The sequence below is a fragment of the Eulemur rufifrons genome, chromosome 23 (genome assembly GCF_041146395.1).
Source record: "Eulemur rufifrons isolate Redbay chromosome 23, OSU_ERuf_1, whole genome shotgun sequence".
NCBI lineage: Eukaryota > Metazoa > Chordata > Mammalia > Primates > Lemuridae > Eulemur > Eulemur rufifrons.
The window spans coordinates 16,045,831-16,067,146 of NC_091005.1; the positions used below are offsets into that span (position 1 = coordinate 16,045,831).

General features: G+C 44.6%; 1 protein-coding gene across 4 annotated transcripts; it reads right to left on the reverse strand.

The window, feature by feature from the left end:
- Window positions 1–244: 244 nt before the first annotated feature.
- LOC138402076 (ATP-dependent RNA helicase DDX19A) lies at window positions 245–20,860 on the reverse strand. 4 transcript variants are annotated; one of them, XM_069497757.1, is made up of 12 exons: window positions 20,708–20,860; window positions 13,712–13,760; window positions 12,356–12,406; window positions 11,094–11,229; window positions 7,883–7,975; window positions 7,082–7,184; window positions 6,626–6,740; window positions 3,969–4,146; window positions 3,379–3,616; window positions 1,896–2,058; window positions 1,200–1,391; window positions 245–859 (listed from the first exon to the last, which is right to left on the reverse strand). In XM_069497757.1, exons 1-12 carry the CDS (start codon window positions 20,762–20,764, stop codon window positions 798–800), a joined length of 1,437 nt encoding a protein of 478 aa, XP_069353858.1. In that variant the 5' UTR covers window positions 20,765–20,860; the 3' UTR covers window positions 245–797. The 4 variants fall into 4 exon arrangements, with proteins under 4 accessions (XP_069353858.1, XP_069353857.1, XP_069353859.1 ...); XM_069497756.1 differs by having other exon boundaries at window positions 13,691–13,760; XM_069497758.1 differs by lacking the exon at window positions 7,883–7,975.
- Window positions 20,861–21,316: the final 456 nt, after the last annotated feature.

Genomic DNA, 21,316 nt, shown 5'->3' on the forward strand with positions numbered 1-21,316 from the left:
AAGAACCAACTAAGTCTGCCAGACGTGTGTTCAGACAGTCACCGGGTGTCCTGGCTGCCAAAAATAAACACACGGGGCAACTGACAGGAGAAGCAGGCCCGATCCATGAAGGAGTCATCTACCCTGGCTGGACCGATCTCTCAAAGGGGCTGGGATCCGCTGACTTCTACAGTTCTCCCCAAATCTGAAGTTACAAAAGTAGGCGAGATGCTCCTCAGGGAGAAATGGATATCTTCTGCAACAGAGCAGAGGTAAAGGGGCGAGGTGGAACGTTTCTAGATTTCAGGAGGAGCAGGCGGCCAGCCTCAAGGGCAGAAGAATTGCTCATGATGGGTCCAGGAAGGGGGCGGGTCCCAGAACTCCGCTGCCACGACCTGCTCCACCCATGGCAGTGGGGCCACACCCTGTCCTGCCCAGCCTGTTTGTGCGACCTCTACCTCTAGCATTTCCTCAGGGGCTGGAGGCTGCTCCTAACACCCCAAGCCAGAAAACAGGCAAGGAGCCCTGGGGCCAGCGATTACCAACAGCAACCAGATTACCATAAAGATGGGGGAAACCATGGCTTAAAAAAGGGGGGCGGGAAGGACTAAATTTTCCAAAATGTAGAATTTTCCTATTTTCCCCCATTATTTGCACAAATTTTGGTCAAGTCCAAATGTAATTTGAAATGAGGTAGGTAGTTTTCTCTCTACTCGTGGCTTTGTCGTCGTGGTGACTGTCCAGGCCTGTGCTGAGAAAGCACTCGTCTTGCGGAGAGGGGCAGCGCCAGGGCCGGCACCTGTGACTGGTGGAGCTTCTCAGTTGGCTATTTTCTCAATCTCGTCCAAATCATCTGTGTCCAATCTTTCTATCTTCTTATCTGGGGGGGAAAATACACAGGTCTCTGCCCTGCCTAGGCACATGCCACCCCTCGGGCCACAGCAGCCTTCATGTAGCCCCAAAGGCTCCCAGTGCCTGAGCAGGGGCAATAGGGCCCCGGTCACTGACAGCAACAGTCAGAGCCACAGGGGCAGTGTCATTTGAGTCCCTGGCCCCTGAGCCCTCCGGGTGTGCTCCCTGAGCACTTCCATACGGTAGGAAAGGGGGGCAGTGTGCTCAGGGACAGCGGCCTCTCTCGGGGCTACAGGAAAACCTACCGCTTTCCCAACCCCTGCTCCTCAGGAAAGGGTGCTGGGCCGCGGACCCTCCCAGGGACTCACTAAAATGCTCCTGGATCCGGTTCAGGATGTTCATGCTGTGCTTGCTGTCCACCATGTTCACGGCCAGGCCCCTCTTGCCAAAGCGGCCGGTGCGCCCGATCCGGTGCAGGTAGGTCTCGTTGTCCGGGTTCCCGTCCTTGTCCACGGGAAGATCAAAGTTGATGACGACAGAGACTTGCTCCACGTCGATGCCTGCGTGAAGCAGAGTGGGACACACAGAGGAGTGAGGACGGCAGACAAAAACCACCGTCGTCCACAGGTAGGTCAACGTAGACCAAGTCTGGGTGGAGAGAGAGTCTAGGACATGCCAACTCTGGGAACTGGGTACGAGAGAGGACACATACAGACGTAGCAGAAGCCAGAGAGCAAGAACAGAACCTTGGCAGGTGCAGTGAATCATGGCAGCAGGGAGAAAGCCTCTGGTAGGCACAGGCATCTGGAGTTGGGTGTCCAGGAAGAGCAGACTCCACCCTCCACCAGTCAGATGCCCCGTACGTTTCCTTCCACAAGGCAGACTCCTGGCTGCTGTGTAAGTTCTCATCTTACAAAATCCAAATACTCTCTCCTAGAAAGAAATCTCAGCCCCAACCCCACCACTCTCCCACAGACAGATTGCTATTATATAAACAAGGATTTCTCTCCCTAACAGGGCCTGGGACCCCGAGCCTAGCAGACCAAAACACACTGTCTGCTCACCGCGGGCACACACATTAGTGGTCACCAGAACCTTCTCTTTGCCCTCTCGGAAGCGCTCAATCACTGCAGCCCTCTGCTCCACCATCATTTCGCCACTCAGCAGAGCCACCTGGTGGCCTTCTTTTGAGAGCTCCGCTGCCAGCCAGCTAGCCGTTTTGCGGGTCTGGAAGAAAGAAAATGAGAGAGAAATGAAGGTATCTGAAGAGAATATATATGATCTGGAAAACTATCTGAAACTTAGCAGTGAAGGGTTAAATTTCCTAAATTGTTAACCTAATGTAGTGCAACAGGAAGTAACAATGTCACCTGGGTTGTAATCTTACAAAAACATTTTGACCATAAAAATATTTAACATGAATATAATCACAAGGAGGGAAAAGTAGAGAAATCCTAAAAGACTACTAGCCTAGACTCTTTAAGATGTCTGTTATGAAATGCAAAAAAATAAGGGGGAGGAAACTGTTGTAAATTAAGGAGTCTTAAGAGACATGACAAGTAAAGGCAAGGAGCGATCCTTGATTGGCTCTCAACACAACAGAAAGCAGTAAAGCTGAGCTGGGCAGGCGCCTGTCCTCCCAGCTACTCCAGAGGCTGTGGTGGGAGGATCACTTGCATCCAGGAGGTCAAGTCCAGGTTGTGCAACACAGCAAGACCTCATCTCTTTAAAAAAAAAAAAAAGGCAATAAAGAACATTTTTGGCACACGTGGAGAGTATGGACTGTATCTGAGATAATATATATTGTTGTTATGTAAGATTATCTCATTCTTAGAAAGTATTTAAGGGTGAACAGCTATGGTGTCTACAACAAACTTTAAAATGATTCTGCAGAAAGTACAGACAGAAATACGAGCAAGCACAGGGATAGTGCAAGTGTGGTTAACGTGGACAATAGCTGAACGGGTAAGAATGTTCATTTTATCCCTTTTCTGCAGGTTTGAAATCTTTAATCTGAAGTTGTGAGGGCAACTGCTACTGTATAAAAACTCCTGTGATTTTTTATACAGGAGTATAAAGACTTATATAAGTCTCCTAATAACACAGTATGATTTGTTTTATTCTTACATCCTCTAATATTTTGAAGTTTTCATCACAGATCTTAAATATTTATTCCTAGTTTTTCAATTACAAGTGGGATCTGTTTTTCCATTTTCTAAGTATTTGCTGTTTGACATTGGAAGACTACATATGTTAATTTTGTGACAACGATCTTGTTGAATTTATTTTTCCTACAAATATCACTTGAATCTCTTGAGTTTTCCAATAATATATCATCTTACAAATAAGATACAAAGTTCAGGGGGCTTGATGTTTAGGCTCTGTATCCCTCAGGACACTATTACCACCACTAAAGAACCTCTCTCTTACATCTTTACACACTATTTCCCTTCTCTCTCTCTCTCTCTCTCTCTCGCACCTAGTGGGAATTGGGGGGTGCGGGGGAGCAACCCGAGCAGGCCTCCTGCTGCTGCTGCAGCTACTCACATGGCAGAAGATCATGGCTTGAGCAATCGTGATGGCCCCGTACAGGTTGCACAAGGCCTGGAACTTCTCGTCTCTGCTATTGCACAGGACATAGTACTGCTTGATGGTGTCCAGGGTCTCCTCCTCACGCTTCAGTTTGATAACGTTTGGGTCCGGGACCACTTTCTGGGCAAACTTCCACACTGAGTCTTCAAAGGTGGCAGAGAACAGCAGCATCTGGCAGTTCCTGGGCAGCATCCTGCAAGGCAAGGCCCGGGCATCTGGCACCACCCTGCGGTTTTCGGCAGAACGAGCAGGTGCATGGCCGCCCCAGCCTGGGGGGTCTGGGTCCCCAGGAAGGAGCATCTCAGGACGAGGAGCAGCAGACCTGGGCGGGCACAGGGCTGGGGGAGAGTCCTCAGGTCTCCTTCCTGGAGCCAGGCTGGGAGGGCGTATGCTCAGTGCCGACATGGAAATGGCCCAGCAAACTAATGCTGCTGAAAGTACGAGACTCAAGAACTCGACAGAAGCGAGAAGGGGTGTACTAAAGGGAGCAAAGGGAGAAGATGCTGCAGATAGGGAGGCAGTTCCTCCCTGCTCGGGATTCCTACCTCTGGATGCGGATGCTCTGATCCTGGTGGCCTTGAGTGGCTATCATCACGTCGGCCTCATCCAGAACAAACACCTTGATCTTCTTGGGGTCGATGAACTTGAGCTTGGAGCACCAGTCCAGCACGGTCCCAGGGGTGCCGATGACAATCTGCTCACTGATCTTTTGACCCCTTTCCACTGTGGAAACCAAAGCAAGCTCTAGAAATCCAAGCCCTGCCCGTCCTTCCAGGACCAGCAGAACAAATTAATCCCAAATTTCAAAACACACATAAATTTCCCTCAAGTCTTAGTTTCTTCTGTCACGTGGGCAGAATCAAATCCCACAGTGAACCCTAAATAAGCATCAGTTTCCTACTACCTTCTCCCATAACTCAACATCATCCACCTCTTCTCTTTATTCTTACTTTCATTCTTTTCCTGACATCCATTCACTCACAGCTCACTCGGTTCCTCCTAAATTGGTAGTGGGAATCCCAGGATCCTGGCCCAGTAATTTTTTCCTCTGTTATCTGGTCTCTAGATATCTCCCTTGTGTAGACAGTTTACCTAAGCACAAATTCCCTTTGATCTAAAAAATACTACATTATAGCCAGACGCAGTAATCCTACCACTCTGGGAGGCCAACGTGGGAGGACTGCTGGAGGCCAGGAGTTCAAGACCAGCCTCAGCAAGAATAAGATCCTGTCTCTACAAAAAAATAGAAAAATTAGCAGCAGGTGGTAGCAGGCGCCTGTAGTCCCAGCTACTCAGGAGGCTGGAGCAGGAGGATGTCTTAAGCCCAGGATCCTGAGGTTGCAGTGAGCTATGATGATACCACTGCTCTCTAGCCAGGGCAACAGAATGTCTCTCAAAGAAAAAAAAACTACATTACTTTAAAACTATAGCTGGTGGGAAACTGTTACAACTATCTATCAAAATTACTAATGCATATACCCTTTGACCAACATTTCCACTGTTAGAAAGTAACCCTGCAGGTATATTCATATGCAGTAACGTATAAAGTAACGTGCAAGAATAAGCGTGCAGTAAGGAGGTAACTGATTAAATATGATACACCCAATGGATGACATCCATAAAAGTGTTTAGGAACCGATATGAAATAATCTCCAAAATTATTAAAAGTCAAAGAGGGGGCTGGGCAAGGTGGCTCACGCCTGTAATCCTAGCACTCTGGGAGGCTGAGGTGGGCAGACTGCTTGAGATGAGGAGTTCGAGACCAGCCTGAGAGACAGTGAGACCCCATCTCTACTAAAAATAGCTACTCGGGAGGCTGAAGCAGGAGGATCACTTGAGTCTAGGAGTTCAAGTCCAACCTGGGAAACACAGGGACATTCTATCTCAGCGAAAAGTGAAAAAAGTTTGTAGCTTATATACCAAAAAGAATGCAAAAGATATGTGTAACGTGTGTGAGTTTACCTGGACAGTGCATGTGCACACGCTACTTGCTTACGGCAGCACAGAATGTCTCTGGCAGGACACCAACTGGCCAGTAGTGGCTGCCTCTAGACGGAGAACTAGGTGGTTGGGGGCAAGAAAGAGGTTTCTATCATAGATTCTCTTCAATTTTGAAAAATGTTACTGTCTTAACTATCTGAAAAATTAAAGATTAAATACTAGATATTAAAATATCAAAAATCTGAAACCTACCTAAAAAATCACTATAGTATTGAGGTGAAATGGCCTTTCTTTAGGAATTCAGCTATCCACTGGAAAAGTCTTAAAATTAACACTTAAAATCATTGTAGTTTCTCAATGCCCACTGGCTGTCAGTCAAAATTAGAACCTTTAAAAAATGATGCATTAAATACAGTTAATAGCCCCTCACACAGACAATGAAGTCTCATGTTACAAAACAACCTAGGAAGATACATGTTGTCACAACCTTTTGGTACATTTCACTTAGGTTACACTCATCAGTTTGAGATATCAGATAAACACACACAAAAATATCCAAAATACCCACCCTCACAATTTCTGGATGAAGTGCTTTTGCTGCATGCCAAAGCACAATGGTTTTCTTTCTTTCTTTTTTTTTTTTTTTTTGAGACAGAATCTCGCTCTATTGCCCCAGCTAGAATGCTGTGGCGTCAGCCTAGCTCACCTCCAACTCCTGGGCTCAAGTGACCCTCATGCCTCAGCCTCCCAAGCAGCTGGGACTACAGGTGCACATCACCATGCCCAGCTAATTTTTTCTATTTTTAGGAGAGACAGAGTCTCACTCTTGCTCAGACTGGTATCAAACTCCTGACCTCAAGCGATCCTCCAGCCTCAGCCTCCAGAGTGCTGGCGTGAGCCACCGCACCTGGCCTGTGCTTACTTCTACAGGATGGCATCTGATCCCACCCGACCATCCTCAAGTCCTAATCCCTCTCAGGTCCCATAACTTTGGATGCCAAATGCAAAACCCTGTATTCTTTGGTGAAGAAATTCATGAGCCATGCAGGGACTTTTGACAACTTAAAATCTTATTTTAAGAGAGAACAAGATTGTTAACAAATTAGCAGGTATTTAAATCGATTTGGTAAAAGGCATGCAGTTAGGTTCCAGGGTCAGACTGAGCTAAAAAGCTGAATAAGGTTATCACATCTTTAAAATTCAAACACTCAACCAACCGCCCTACCCTGCTGACTGCTTAGGTCTCAGCTCTCACACTCACGTTTATTGCCTCGCACAGCATAAGCAAGCTTCAGTTCTGGATGAAATTTGCCCATCTGCTCGATCACCTTTCCTGTTTGAAGGGCCAGCTCATATGTTGGGGAGAGGCACAAACACTGACGGAGAAATCATAAAGGATGAGTTTAGGAGAGACATTTAGTAACAGACGACAAGCTTAGCAACAAGTGTGCTGATGGTATTACCATGTGATAGTGCAGACCCGCATCCTCCAAACCAGGCCCACCTTTCAGTTATAGACCAAAGCCTTCAGTAGGGAACCCTGGCTTGGTGGAGGCTGCGGCTTCCAAATGACTCCTGCCCAGGTCGGGGCCTGGTGTGCTAACCACCTCTGCCTGAGGCATCAAAAGCTTCAGCCCTCTCTCTTAATCCCCCACCAGGTGGCGCTGCCCTTTCCGGGGCAGGCTAGCCAGGGCTGCCAGGCTTCCCACGCCCTCACCTGGGGGAATCTCTCTGCCGTTTCCACTCGGCTGAGCATGGCCAGGACGAAGGCAGCTGTTTTGCCAGTGCCAGACTGAGACTGGGCAATCAGGTTCTGTGGGCTGCATCAGGGAATAACAAAAATGAAATTAATGTTGGTTAAACACAAGAAAGCAACAGTGTTCTTTCTGGGTGGAAGGAGTATCTCCCCCTTTATGCTTCTCTGTATTATCCAGATTTTCTGCATTGAGCCCAAATTACTTTGATACTGTTTTTTTGAGACAGGGTCTCATTCTGTTGCCCAGGCTGCTGTGCAGCGGCAGGAGCTTAGCTCACAGCAACCTCAAACTCCTGAGCTCAAGCGATCCTCCTGCCCCAGCCTCCCGAAGTGTTGTGATTACAGGTCTGAGCCACTGCACCTGGCCACTGTGATACCTTTTTTTATATATTGTTTAAAAAATAGCTAAATAGGAAATAATAATTGTTTTAGACAGGCTCACACCAAGAAATCATCATTCTAGACTCTAGCACAGCTAGAGTACCCCTAGTTTTCTACCCTAAGAGCCCCATGGAAATCAAGAGTACAGAATAAGAACTGTGCCCAGATAAGTACGACCTTTTCTATCAGTTTTTACTGTGAAGTACAGAAGGGCAGAAACTGTATCCACTTCCACCTGCTTCACTGCACTTGCCCAAGCTGCTTTCCTGAGGACAGTTTGCCCCAAACGGCCCCCTTTGATCTCAGGCACAATAACAGCTGTTCGTGGAAGACTTTATTTAATCAAAGTTAGAAGGGATGTCCTTGGTTCCGCATACTCACGGTTCAGCAAGCATCATAGGTAACGCATTCTCTTGTATCTTGGATGGTCGATTGAAGCCCATGGCATAGACTCCCTGGAGAAGCTGTGGTTTTCTAGGAGGCCAAGGAGAGAAAGGATGGATTTCCAGTAGTTGAAATTGTTTCAGAAGGCCTAGAATCTTACTGTTCCCTGTATCTAGCGAGGACCGATGCTTCCTACCTCTGTCAGACATAATTTCCTATGCCTTAAAAAGCACTATCTAAAACCAAACCAAACCACCATCTTTCCCTATGAAATTTTAATCTGCAACTATTCTATAATTCATAAAATACAGACTGGTTTCCTTTCCTGGAGAAATTCATGCTTTCAGCAGACCCACAAATCTGGTTGCCTCGGATAATAAGTGTTCCCTGGATACAGCAAGGATGGTAGTAGTCATCAACTCATAGCATAAAATAAACTAAAATAAACGCTGCTTACTCTACTGTTAAATTTAGAAGTCTCTTTAGAGCACGAGATTTAGGTTTTAATTTCTCCGTGCACGTGTTAAAATTGAACCCCAGTCCTTTTGTGTTCCACAGCCCTTCCAAAGCCAGCTGTGCAGACGCTCAGGACCCTCGACAGGCAAGAAAACTGACGAAGCCAGTTTCTAGCAGCTGATATACAGTAAATAGGTAAGGGCGGTTCACTTATCACACTGAACTTTGCAAATGCTCAGATTTAGATATTAGGTCTAGTCAAAATCAGGAATAGGAAAACATCAACTTCCTATTAAGGAGCTACACAAAAATTACCAATTAAAGTTGTTCTTACATTACATTTATAATAAACTCTATGCCACCTCTAAACTGACAGGGTGTTTAACAAAACCGTATCAGATTGTTCCTAAAGAAAAATTAGACCTTTCTCAGTGTTGAGCCCATTGTAAAACAGATAAATAAAACAAAACAAAACAAAATAAAATAAAAAAGAAAAGTCAGACGAAGTCAAGATTTCTGTTCTTTAAGCATTCCTTAGAGTTTAACAGGGTCTTTATTTTTTATTTATTTTTTTTTTGAGACAGAGTCTCACTCTGTTGCCCGGGCTAGAGTGAGTGCCGTGGCGTCAGCCTAGCTCACAGCAACCTCAAACTCCTGGGCTTAAGCGATCCTACTGCCTCAGCCTCCCGAGTAGCTGGGACTACAGGCATGTGCCACCATGCCCGGCTAATTTTTTCTATATATATATTTTAGTTGTCCATATAATTTCTTTCTATTTTTAGTAGAGACGGGGTCTCGCTCTTGCTCAGGCTGGTCTCGAACTCCTGACCTCGAGCGATCCACCCGCCTCGGCCTCCCAGAGTGCTAGGATTACAGGCGTGAGCCACCGCGCCCGGCCTTAACAGGGTCTTTAAAAGGCAAATTCCTCTGGCACATATTGGTTCTCAGACACAAAGAACTTTTTTTTTTTTTTTATGTATGTATGTATTTATTTATTTATTTATTGAGACAGAGTTTCACTCTGTTGCCCAGGCTAGAGTGAGTGCCGTGGCGTCAGCCTAGCTCACAGCAACCTCAAACTCCTGAGCTCAAGCGATCCTCCTGTCTCAGCCTCCCGAGTAGCTGGGACTACAGGCATGCACCACCATGCCCGGCTAATTTTTTCTATATATATTTTTAGCTGTCCATATAATTTCTTTCTATTTTTAGTAGAGATGGGGTCTTGCTCTTGCTCAGGCTGGTCTCGAACTCCTGAGCTCAAACGATCCGCCCACCTCGGCCTCCCAGAGTGCTAGGATTACAGGCGTGAGCCACCGTGCCCGGCCCACAAAGAACTTTAAAAACATAACCTTTGGCATCTTTCATTTGGAAGAAAAAGCCGTGACACATGGCAGCTTTTAATGTGGTCATCAAGGAAACGGACACTACCTAACCACGATTCAAATGATCCAATCGCTTCCACTGCCTCATTAGTTTTCCTTTATTTTTCAGATCAATTCAAATCTTTCTAAGTACAAAACAGACCAAGTATATTAGGCAACCTGGGTTTGTTTATTTCCTTTTGCTACCAACAATTAAATCAGAGGGAACTTGCCTTTCAAAGAGGACAATTCATTAAATTGAGAACTGAAGGCTTTTAAAGGAAAGGATCTTAAAAGAAAACCCACTGATACTTGGAAAATGTCAGTCTCAGGAAACAATGGAGCACATCCACCTGCCCTGATACAGTTTAAGGACAGAAGCAGACATGGCAAATTTGTTGAGTAAAGCCCCTGACATAGAAAAGTATAATTTCCAGAGAATGTTTTAAAAAAGTCACACTTTAAAAAAAGTGTTCCTTATAATTACTTCATTAATAACTAGTAAGCTCTCTTCTTTGAAGTGTCTCTTACTCATTGGTAATAGAAGGAATGTGGCGTCTGTTTGCCCACAGCGGGCGTAATGTAGATTTTGCTGAACAAGGCAAAGAATCCATCTACTCCACCACATTCTTAGTCACCTGCTAGCTCTGCCTCTGACTGCGATCCAGGCGGACAGCAAGAATGGTAGGTGTGTCTTGTGTTCCTCATAACACCACGGACACTGGCGGGTATGTAAACCAATGAGCCATAAACACCTCTTACTAACATACTGAACAAAACAAAAAACACAGTATGATCTTTCACAATTTTCTGCCTTTAAAATAATGACAAGTTAGAAGTTATTCTCAGCACAATGCCATAAAAGTGGTCCTTTAAAGCTTCATTCTGGTTTTTTTTTTAATTCCAGGACTGTCAAAGGTGCTTTCCACTGAAGATACCAGGAACCCAGTCTCTTTTGACAGACTTTATTCTAGAAACAGATAAGCTGTTCTTAAGACCGTAAACCCTAGAGTCTAACAAAAGGGCTTACCTAATAAGAAATGTTCCTGACATCCAGAAATCACCTGTCAGCCAATATTTTATTGAAAGTTCTAAGAGCATAAAAGAAAAAAGACTTTCAGCTATAATGAATAAATTTGTGGCATTTAAAAATTCCTACCAAGAGGAGAAGAACTGGGTAGCCAAAAGACAAGGGTGGGAGATTATTACTGTAAAGTTTTTCATGCGTTTTGACTTCTCAATCATATGACTTATAACCTATTCGAAGAAGAAAATACATTAATTTTTTAAAGTAAAAGTAGAAAGTGAAATTCGCACAGGAATCTCTGAGATGCTAAGTTTTACGCGGAGGGACTGGCGAGGAACAGCCATTCAAAGGAACGAATACTCACAGCCGAAGCTCTTCAAAAGACTTCACTGAGTAGAGGGGGGAGTTTGGATCCCGCTGCAGGACTTCCACTTGGTTTGTGTTGTCGACAAGGTTGCTTCTGATCAGCTTGTTGAGTAAGGACTGGGCAGCTCGGTCCTCTGTCAGGAAGAAACCAGTAGATTCCCTTCATACTCCTCTGGCAAAGCCCACCCTTGTAAAACCATTCCTCCCCCTCTCCACACTGGCACCTGGGCAGCCATGCATGATTGGAGAAAAGCACAGTCACAATGACAGGTCTCACTTTAAACTCTTGACCACTACACTCAAACGGGCAGAGCTGCCCAGCAAGTCTTTGCTTCCACAGTCCACGCATCACTCTTCTCCTCAAACCTCCATTTATACTTTTTCCTGTCTTCTCAAACGTATGACCCCTCCACATGCTCACCATGACCGAGGCAGCACGGCCACTTGCATCGGTGCCCGCATCCCCCACCTTCCCTCCTATGACCGGATCAACAGCCTGTGCTCCCACGGCTAACCTCCCTGCCTGTCCAATAGTTCGTCCCTTCCTACCCGGAAGGACATTTTCCTCAACAGTGACTCTCTTGCATTATCAGTTTCCTGCTCCACTGGATCATTCCCACCATTTGTTAGGGACAGGATCTCAGTCTGTCACCGAGGCTGCAGTGCAGTGACATGATCACAGCTCACTACAACCTCGAATTTCTGGGCTCAGGTGACCTGCCCACCTCAGCCTCCCAAGTAGCTGGGACTACAGGCGCAGGCCACCATGCATGGCTAATTTTTAAAGTTTTGGTAGAAATGGAGTCTCATCACGTTGCCCAGGCTATTCTCCAACTCCTGGCCTCAAGCAATCCTTCCACCTTGGCCTCCCCAAACACCGAGACTACAGGCCTGAGCCACCACACCTGGTGAACAGGCCTTTTATTTTTAACCTCCCTGCTTAACTTCAAAAGCCCTTGTCAAGCTCACCAGTGACTTCCACAGTGCCAAATCAGTCTAATGGCCAATTTCTAGTTCTTCTTTTAATCAACTTATTACCTATATTTGACACTCTACAAATACTTCCTTTTTGGCTTCTGGGACATCACACTCGCTTGGGTCTCCTCCTATCTCACTGATTCCTCTCCTCTCCCTGATCCTGAAGCTCAGAGTGCCTCTTGCTCCAGGAAGGCAGGCCCTGGGTCAGACTGTCTCTTGCCAGTTTCTCAACATTCTCTTGGCATTAATCAGTTTCCTCCTCCACGGGCCAACAGCAGTTACCTTTCTCTTCTTCATCTGTTTTCTCAGCAGTGGTACTGGTTTTGACAACACCTATACAACAAAACAGTTGTCATAGTTAGGAAGGAAAATATTAAACCTACCTAAAAGGTGGAACGATGAAAATACTGAAACTTATGTAAGTGATCAAAATATAAGTAGTTGGCATTTCCTTATGTTTAATGGATTTTTATTTCTGGAAAGTTTTTAAGTGAATAAGACAATTTTAAATTTCTAGAAGTTTTAACTAACTTCAGTGATCAGAATATGTCACCTCTAACTTACTAATCCTAAGTTAAAATACAGCATTGTTAGCAAACACAATCTACCATTTTTTACCTATCCGACTGGCAAAATTCTAATAGTTTGACTACCAATTCTGTGATGAGGTGGTAGGAAAAAAAACACCCTCATGCTTTGCTGGTAGAAACATAAATTGGTATAATACCTATGGAGGGTACTTTGAAAACTGATGAAAACTGCAAATGCATATACCTTTGACCTAGCAAAAATCTTTTGGAATTTTCCCTGCAAACACATTTGCACACATGTATAAAGATTAAGTTTATATTAATAGTTATTCAATGAAGCATTGTTTATAACAGCAAAAAAAAAAAATGGGAACAACCCAAACATCTATCAATAGATGACTGGTTAAACAAATTATGGTGTACTGACCCAATACAGTATTATAAAAGAGAGCGAGGAAGCTCCATGTACTCATAAGGAAAGCTTGCCAAGATACATTGTTGAGTAAAAAAGTAAGTGTACTATACATAATCATGTTACTTTTTGCTTAAAAAAGAAAGAGACAATACGAGAATTTATGTTGGTATTTGCTTTGCATAAAGAAACTTTGGAAGAATATTAAAAATCCAATAACAATGGTTACTTATGGGATGGGGTAATGTTATGGGTTGAATTATGTCCTCCTCCCCTGAGGTGCTAACCAGTACCCCAGAATGAAACCTTATTTTGAAATACAGTTGTTACAGATGTAATTAGTTAAGACGGGGTCATTATGGTGGGCGCTAATCTTTGCATGTTTTTATATTAATACTTTCTGAGTATTGAACACAGATTCATTTTTCAAAAAGTCAAATAAAAAATTTCAAAGAAACATTATCAAGTGAACAGCAGCAGTACAATCCAATTAGTGATCCCTAATTTTAAGGAGTCAGAAGCTAGATAAAATCCAGAAAACCGGCATATTCCTCAGTAACAAAACCTAATTTCCTAGCTCTACAACATTTGCCAAAAGTTATACTAAATGAAAGCTCCTTTGCACACCGCAGCCGTGAGTGCAAAGCAGAAGCCCACACGTAACTCTCATCTAGCTTGTCGTTACTAGTGACTCACCATTAGTATCTGCTTTGACTTTCTCTTCCTTGATCTGCAAACTGCTCATCTGAATAGGAATAAAAGGCAACAAGAGTTAAGCAAATGACCAGTAAAGTAAGGCCTTTTAGCCAAGAGAAGCTCCCGAGGTAGAGAAAGTCTAGTCCGAATCTACTGCAGAACCTATACTCAGAGAGCCGGTTTGCTCTGCTCAAGGCAAAACCGCTAAAAGCTTCTGTGAAAACATTTCATATATCTTCAACAGTCTTAAAAAAAAACGGGGGGGGGGGGAGGGTGGACTAAATGTTATGGTTGGGGAGAAAGTATGAAAAAGTCTCAGCCTCTCCCAACTTATGTTCTGTTTTCTAGAGAACGTGCTCTAATGTTCTCTTTTTGGGGGGAGACAAGAGTCTCGCTCTGTCACCCAGGCTAGAGTGCTGTGGCATCATCATAGCTCACTGCAACCTCAAACTCTTAGGCTCAAATGATCCTCTTGCCTCAGCCTCCCGAGTAGCTGGGACTACAGGTGCACCACCACGCCCGGCTAATTTTTCTATTTTCCATAGAGACGAGGTCTCTCAGTCTTGCTCAGGCTGGTCTCGAAATGCTGATCTTAAGCAATCCTTCTGCTTCAGCCTTCCAGAGTACAAGGATTACAGGCGTGAGCCACCATGCCCAGCAGCAGTGTTCTCTTTCTAGAACATCTAACCTTCATTAAATATCTATTACAGTCACATGCTGCATAATGTTTCTGTCAAGGACAGACTGAATATACAGCAGTGGTCTCATAAGACTATAAGGGAGTTGAAAAATTCCTATCACTTAGTGACATCACAGCCATCAGAATATCATGATGTAATGTATCCTCATGTGTTTGCAATGATACTGGTGTAAACAAACCCACTGCAGTAAGAGCTGCTTAAAAAGTAAACCAAATCAGCATTCTGGGAGGCCAAGGTAGGAGGATCGCTTAAGGGTGGAGTTTGAGACCAGTCTGAGCAAGAGGGAGATCCTGTCTCTACAAAAAATAGAAAACTGAGCTGGGCATGGTGGCACACTCCTCTAGTCCCACCTACTCAGGAGGATGAGGCAGGAGCATCACTTGAGCCCAGGAGTTCGAGGCTGTAGTGTGCTGTGATCGCACCTGTAAATAGCCACTGCATGCAAGCCTGGGCAACAGAGTGAGACTCTGTCTCAAATAAATAAAAAGTAAAAAAATAACTAAAAATTTTTAAAAATAGAAAAAAGCTGGCTGGGTACAGTGGCTCAGGCCTGTAATCCTAGCATCCTGGGAGGCCGAGGCGGGAGGATCCCTTGAGCTCAGAAGTTGGAGGTTGCAGTAAGCTATGATGACATCACTATACTCCATTCTACTTGGGGCGACAGAGTGAGACACTGTCTCAAAAAAAAAAAAAAAAAAATATTTCTATACTGCTATACAAGATGTTTGTGTTTTAAGCTACATGTTATTACAAAAGAGGCAAAAAGTTAAAAGCATTTAAAACTTTGTAAAGTAAAAAAGTTACAATAGTTTCGAAACTAAGGTTCATTAATTAATTAGAAAAAAATTTTTTTAGAGACAGGATCTCTCCCTGTCACCCAGGCTGGAGTGCAGTGGCGTGATCACAGCCCACTACAACCTTCAGCTCCTGGCCTCAAGTGATCCTCCCATCTCAGCCTCCCAAGGGGCTCCCAGTAGGGTGGAGCCACTGCACCTGGCAAGGTTAACTTATTATTGAAAAAAAATATTGTTTACAAATTTAGTGTCGCCTAAGCTGTACAGTATTGCAGTGATGTCCTGGGCCTTCACACCCACTCACCACTCACTCACTGACTCGCCCGGAGTAACTGCTAGCCAGTCAGTCCTGCAAGCACCATTCATGGTAAGCACCCTATATAGGTGTATCACTTTTTTATCTTTTATACTGTATTTTTACTCTATCTATGTTTAGATACAGACACACAAATACTTAGCACTGGGTTGCAATTGCCTGCAGTATTCAGGACAGTAACCTGCTATAGAGGTTTGTGGCCCAGGAGCACCAGCCACATAACCTAGGTGTGCAGCAGCCCACACCATCCAGCTTTGGGTCAGTACACTCTGTGATGTCTGCATGATCACAAAATCGCCTGTCTCCCTCTGATTAAGCCATGCATGGCTGTGTATCCTTCCACTGGCACAAACACTTGAAGTTCCATGAAGAATGATACCATCTAAATATCTCAAACAAGTTTTTCTTTTTGATCTGGAAACCCACAGTGTATTAAAGCAACACTTAGCAAATAAATTATCATCCTCTTTCTTATTGTATCAACCACCTACATTATGTTAGGTAAAAGCTGAATTACAATAAAAGAATTGACAAAACCAAGCTCCTGATTTTGAAAATCTTCCAGGAACTTGAACAAAAAGGTTTTTTCATTTACTCTTGGCCGTGCAGCCCTAGTCAGTACAAACTTGCGTACTCAGCTGCAGATGACAGTGCAAGCAGAGCAATAATGGATGAAATTGCAATCAAGCCTCCGCTTTCATGAGAACAATTTTTCCACGTTTAGTGTTGGTAAGAACAAAGAAGTGATATAAAGGTGGTATTATAAATGTTGTCAGGTTGAGGAATTCCCAAATCAAGCCCTGGGCCAAGCCCTGCCCCCAATGAGATCCCTGAATTTGTGTGATAATTCATTATTCTTATGCTTATCAGATCAACACACTTCTTCCCTGGTGGTCCATACCTTTCCCTCAGGCCAGTGGGAGGTATGGCACATGTAAGAAACGAATCTTACACCAGAATTTACCCACTGGTCAATCCTCATTTCAGGCCAAATGCATAGGGATCCACAGCAGTGGACAACTCTTGGGTTGGTCTGAAAATGTGATTGAGATAATCTGGAGTTCCCTAATCCAGGGTCTCTAGAAAGTTGAACTAATGGGGAGCCAGGGGGAAAACTGCAACCAAACCCACTGTACTGTCGTTCGTATGAAGAACAGATGCGATGGCTGGGTGCGGTGGCTCACACCTGTAATCCTAGAATCCTAGCACTCTGGGAGGCCGAGGCAGGAGGATCGCTCGAGGTCAGGAGATCGAGACCAGCCTGAGCAAGAGCGAGACCCACGTCTCTACTAAAAATAGAAAGAAATGACCTGGACAGCTAAAAATATATATAGAAAAAATTAGCCAGGCATGGTGGCGCATGCCTGTAGTCCCAGCTACTTGGGAGGCTGAGTTAGGAGGATCACTGGAGCCCAGGAGTTTGAGGTTGCTGTGAGCTAGGCTGATGCCACGGCACTCTAGCCCGGGCAACAGAGCAAGACTGTCTCAAAAAACAAACAAACAGGCCGGGCGCGGTGGCTCACGCCTGTAATCCTAGCACTCTGGGAGGCCGAGGCGGGTGGATTGCTCAAGGTCAGGAGTTCGAGACCAGCCTGAGCGAGACCCCGTCTCTACTAAAAATAGAAAGACATTATATGGACACCTAAAAAAATCTATATAGAAAAAATTAGCCGGGCATAGTGGCGCATGCCTGTAGTCCCAGCTACTCGGGAGGCTGAGGCAGTAGGATCGCTTGAGCCCAGGAGTTTGAGGTTGCTGTGAGCTAAGCTGACGCCACGGCACTCACTCTAGCCTGGGCAACAAAGTGAGACTCTGTCTCAACAAAAAAAAAAAAAAAAAAAAAAAAAAAAAAAAAAAAAAAAACAAACAAACAAACTCAGCTGCATTCAAAACCTACTGTCTTGAGCGGTAACTCCATGGGAAAGAGGTCAGCCACCAATTCCCCATTTCCCTTCATTCTGGATTCATCCTCACTGAGCAGCTTTCTGACTGTTAATCTGGCCTCGCACAGAAGGTAGTGTCCTTGACACTGGACACAAGTTTTTTGTTACAATAAAAGTATTTTTTCCCCACCCTAATTAATTTCCTGGTCTTGGAAAGGAGAAAAAAAGAAATTTAACTGGTAATACGGTCAGAAAGAAGCAGGAAAGGAAGCTAGTTGGGTAAGAAGTGAAGACAACTGAACTGGCATCAAGGTCCTTTCTATTTCTAAGCCTCAACTCAGACTCTTGTCCTTTGTTAGGGTTCCTAAAACTATCTGAACTGCCCCCCACACCTCTCCCTCCTTCTCTCTCCCCTCCCCAAACCCATTTTTTGAATGTCAGAAAAGAGTCTGAAGGTGCACCTTTGACCACACAAGCTCAAAAACTTCACAAGCTCGAAAACTTTCAGTGGCTTCTCAAAGCTCAAACCAAAGATTCTCATTATATTTATGTAAATTCAGGGTCTCTTTATCATTGTGCTTTCTCTGTTCCCTGTCACCTTCATTCACTATCCCTACACAGCAGAGCCGCATGATAACCTAATACCATGAATCACTTATTAAGTGAACGTACACAGGTCTGTATGGTAAAAAAACAAACAAACAAACAAAAAACCAGGGAGGTCTTCCCCAACTATGAGAAAACATTTGGCTGGTAGTGAGTTATCTCACTTGATTGTTCAGTCAGTTACAGATTGAACTTCTTGTTCTACTAATTTCCCCCCTTCTCATTACCTGCACTTGACTAGTCAAAAAAAAGAAAAAAAAAAAGAAAAAAGAAAACATTTATTTAAAACGTCTATTTACACCAGCCTCCTGATAAGCAGAATGGTTAGAATTAGACCCCAAGTATGTTTAGGCCTGTATTTGTGACAGTCCTGTTGCAGCTAGATTAGGGTCACAGATTTAAAAAGATTTGAAACCAATTTATCAGTAACTGTCTTATAGGGGTGATCTGATGCTAAACATTAGATTTTTAAACTCTAGAATACAAGAATCATGTCCTTTATGATACTTTTTAATCTCTTTGTGGAAACTGCCAGTTTTATACCTCTGCCCCGATGCCTCTCTGAACTCCAGCGCCACCCTTCCAAATGCCTGCCAGGTGCAGTGCCTGACCGCCATCCTTAGGAAAGCCCACTTGCAAGGTTGGCCCTTGGCTAGCATCTGGGAACTCAGATTTCGGGAGGATTCCTACCATTCCCAGAACTGGTAAGACGGGGTCATGATGCCTAAACTGTTTATGCTAAACACTCACTTTCCTTCTGGAAGTCTGGAATTTGACACATGCTAGGCAGAGAGAGACTACAAGACAGCCCCCCAATAAAAACCCTGAGCACTGGGTCTCTAATGAGCTTCCTTGACAACACTTCACATACGTCGTTACTATTTGTTGCTGGAAGAATTGAGCATGTTCTGTGGATTCCACTGGGAGATGATGCTTGGAAATTTGTACCTGGTTTCCTCTGGACTTTGCCCCATGAGCCTTTTCCTTTTCTGATTTTACTCTGTATCTTTTCACTGTAATAACTCATAGCTGCGACTACAACTATACGCTGAGTCCTGTAAGTCTTCCTAGCAAATCATCAAACCTAGACACCTATTGGGGACTCCAGGATGTCTCCTTATCAAGATGTCTCCATACCTCAAATTCAGACCAGCCAAACCTGAACTCATGATTCTCCACACCAAGTCTGCCTTTCCTCCCACTGTCCTGTTCCTGTTATTGGCACTTTGTAATAATGCCTATAGGACCCGGGTTGAAAACAGTAACTCCTGGTTTTATCTCCTCCTTTCCTTTTTATATTATGTTAGCAAATCCTGCACATTCTGCCTTCATGCTATCTCTTGAATCCATCGTCACTGCCACTGCCCAACACAGGCTCTCTCTCTGGGGTATCAGAATAATGTCCACACCGATCTCCTTTCCTTTGGGCACCTCTCCTTCTAATATATTCTGTTTTCTGCAGCCCAATAAATCTTGCCAGCCCTTAGATCTTATCTTGTCAGTATCCCTCTTAAAAATCCCTAAACCTACCAGATAAAGCCTTTTCCCTTTAAGCTCTTAGTTAAGGGCCAAAGTACACTCCCTGCAATGCTTTCTATACTGCTCTTACCCCAACCCCATAACCTTAAGCTGCAGCAAAAATGAATTCTGACTCCTGTTCTCTAGCAAGTCCAGCACTTTTGTGAATTCCTCCTCCTAAAATGCCCTTAGCCTCCACCTCTATCTTAAACACGACTCATTCTTTAATACCCAGCTCAAATGTAAACTTCTTCATAAGCAATACCCCTGATTTTCCTACTCATAAAGGTCCTCTCTCTGCCGAGAGCTCATTTGTCACGCTATTCTTCCCACTGTCACAGCAGTCCCTCCATTCTAGCCTTCCTAAATAGATCACAAAGCTGCTTCCTATATTCCACTGGGATTAGGCCATTTCAAATACCTGCTGACAAATTTATGATGCCCCCAAAGCAATAAAGGGTGGCTGGGAAAGAAAGAAAATTTAAGCATTAGAAAGTTATATAAGACTGAAACTACAAAAAAGGTCCATATTCTTAAAACCAACAGTCCATTATCACTAAACCAACTTAAACCTTGGGGCTCAGATATAAGAACAGAAAGCCACCATTTGCAACATAATTACACTCCACTTGAAAGGATCGTCCTTAACCAAAGAATTAGTATATGAAACCAAATGTTACCTTAAGCATCAATGAAACAATTTGTAATCCCTCCCTCCAACATTTGCAGTAGATTGAGACGTTAATCTAAATTTGAATGTGTTAATTTGTAAAAAGCTACAAACTGCCAACCAGGTTAAGCACAGAGCTAAAAAAACGTTAAATATAGAGTAGCACGAGAACACGCAAAAAGTAGTCACTTAATGAAAAAGGAATTGGCATCTAAATTTGCCTTTCCTTACAACTGTCACTAAGAAAGAGGTGTAACATAGGAAAGCTAGCATGCACAGCGCGACGGATTTGCCACAGGATAAAGTCCTTAACTAGCCCAGCTGAACATAAAAAGCTCGATATTGGTCTCTTTGGCCTTAGGAGCAAACCAAGGCAAAGTGACTGCCCGCGACAAACTCCCGGACAGTGCCGGCCCAGGGCCTGCCCAAGCCGGGGAGCTCCCTGTGCTGGAAGCAGCGTCCGCTTGGGCCCTTGCTCCGTTCTCCCCCTGGAGCCCACGCCACTTACCGACTTGACAGCCGCTTCCTGCTCGTCCACCGCCAGCGCCCAGGAGTCCGTGGCCATGGTCTCGGAAGAGGGGGGCCGACTTGCGGAAAAACTGCAGGGCACTGCGCGCCAACACCTGCCCCGAGCCCGCCACCGGCGCGAGGACGCCTCTCACGCGGACCGGAAGCGGCGCTGCGCGCAGGTGACGGCAGTTCCCGCCGCGTGGAGACGTCACTATTCCGCGCCGCGCCGGGTCTAAGGCCGGGTCTCGCCCCGGGTTTGCGCGCGCACGGCCGCGCCTGTCGCTCAGCCTTCCGCAGGCGCAGCCTCATCGCGCCTGAAAATCCTTGAGCTCTGCAAAGTGAAACTGTTAGTTCTCATTTCATTGCCTTACTTCACACTGAAAAACCCAAAATTTATTTTTAAACCTGCCACGTCTCGTATTAAATAAGTCTGCGAACTGCAGAGCTTTACACAAAGGAAAGTTCCTTGAGAATACTGTAGGATGCCAGTTTTTACTAAGAACGCGACAACGTGTAAGAAAACAAAACCCAAAAATGAATGAAAAGTCCTTTAAACTCTCATGATTCCACCACTTCAATAAATATACGCAACACACCATAGTGTTTT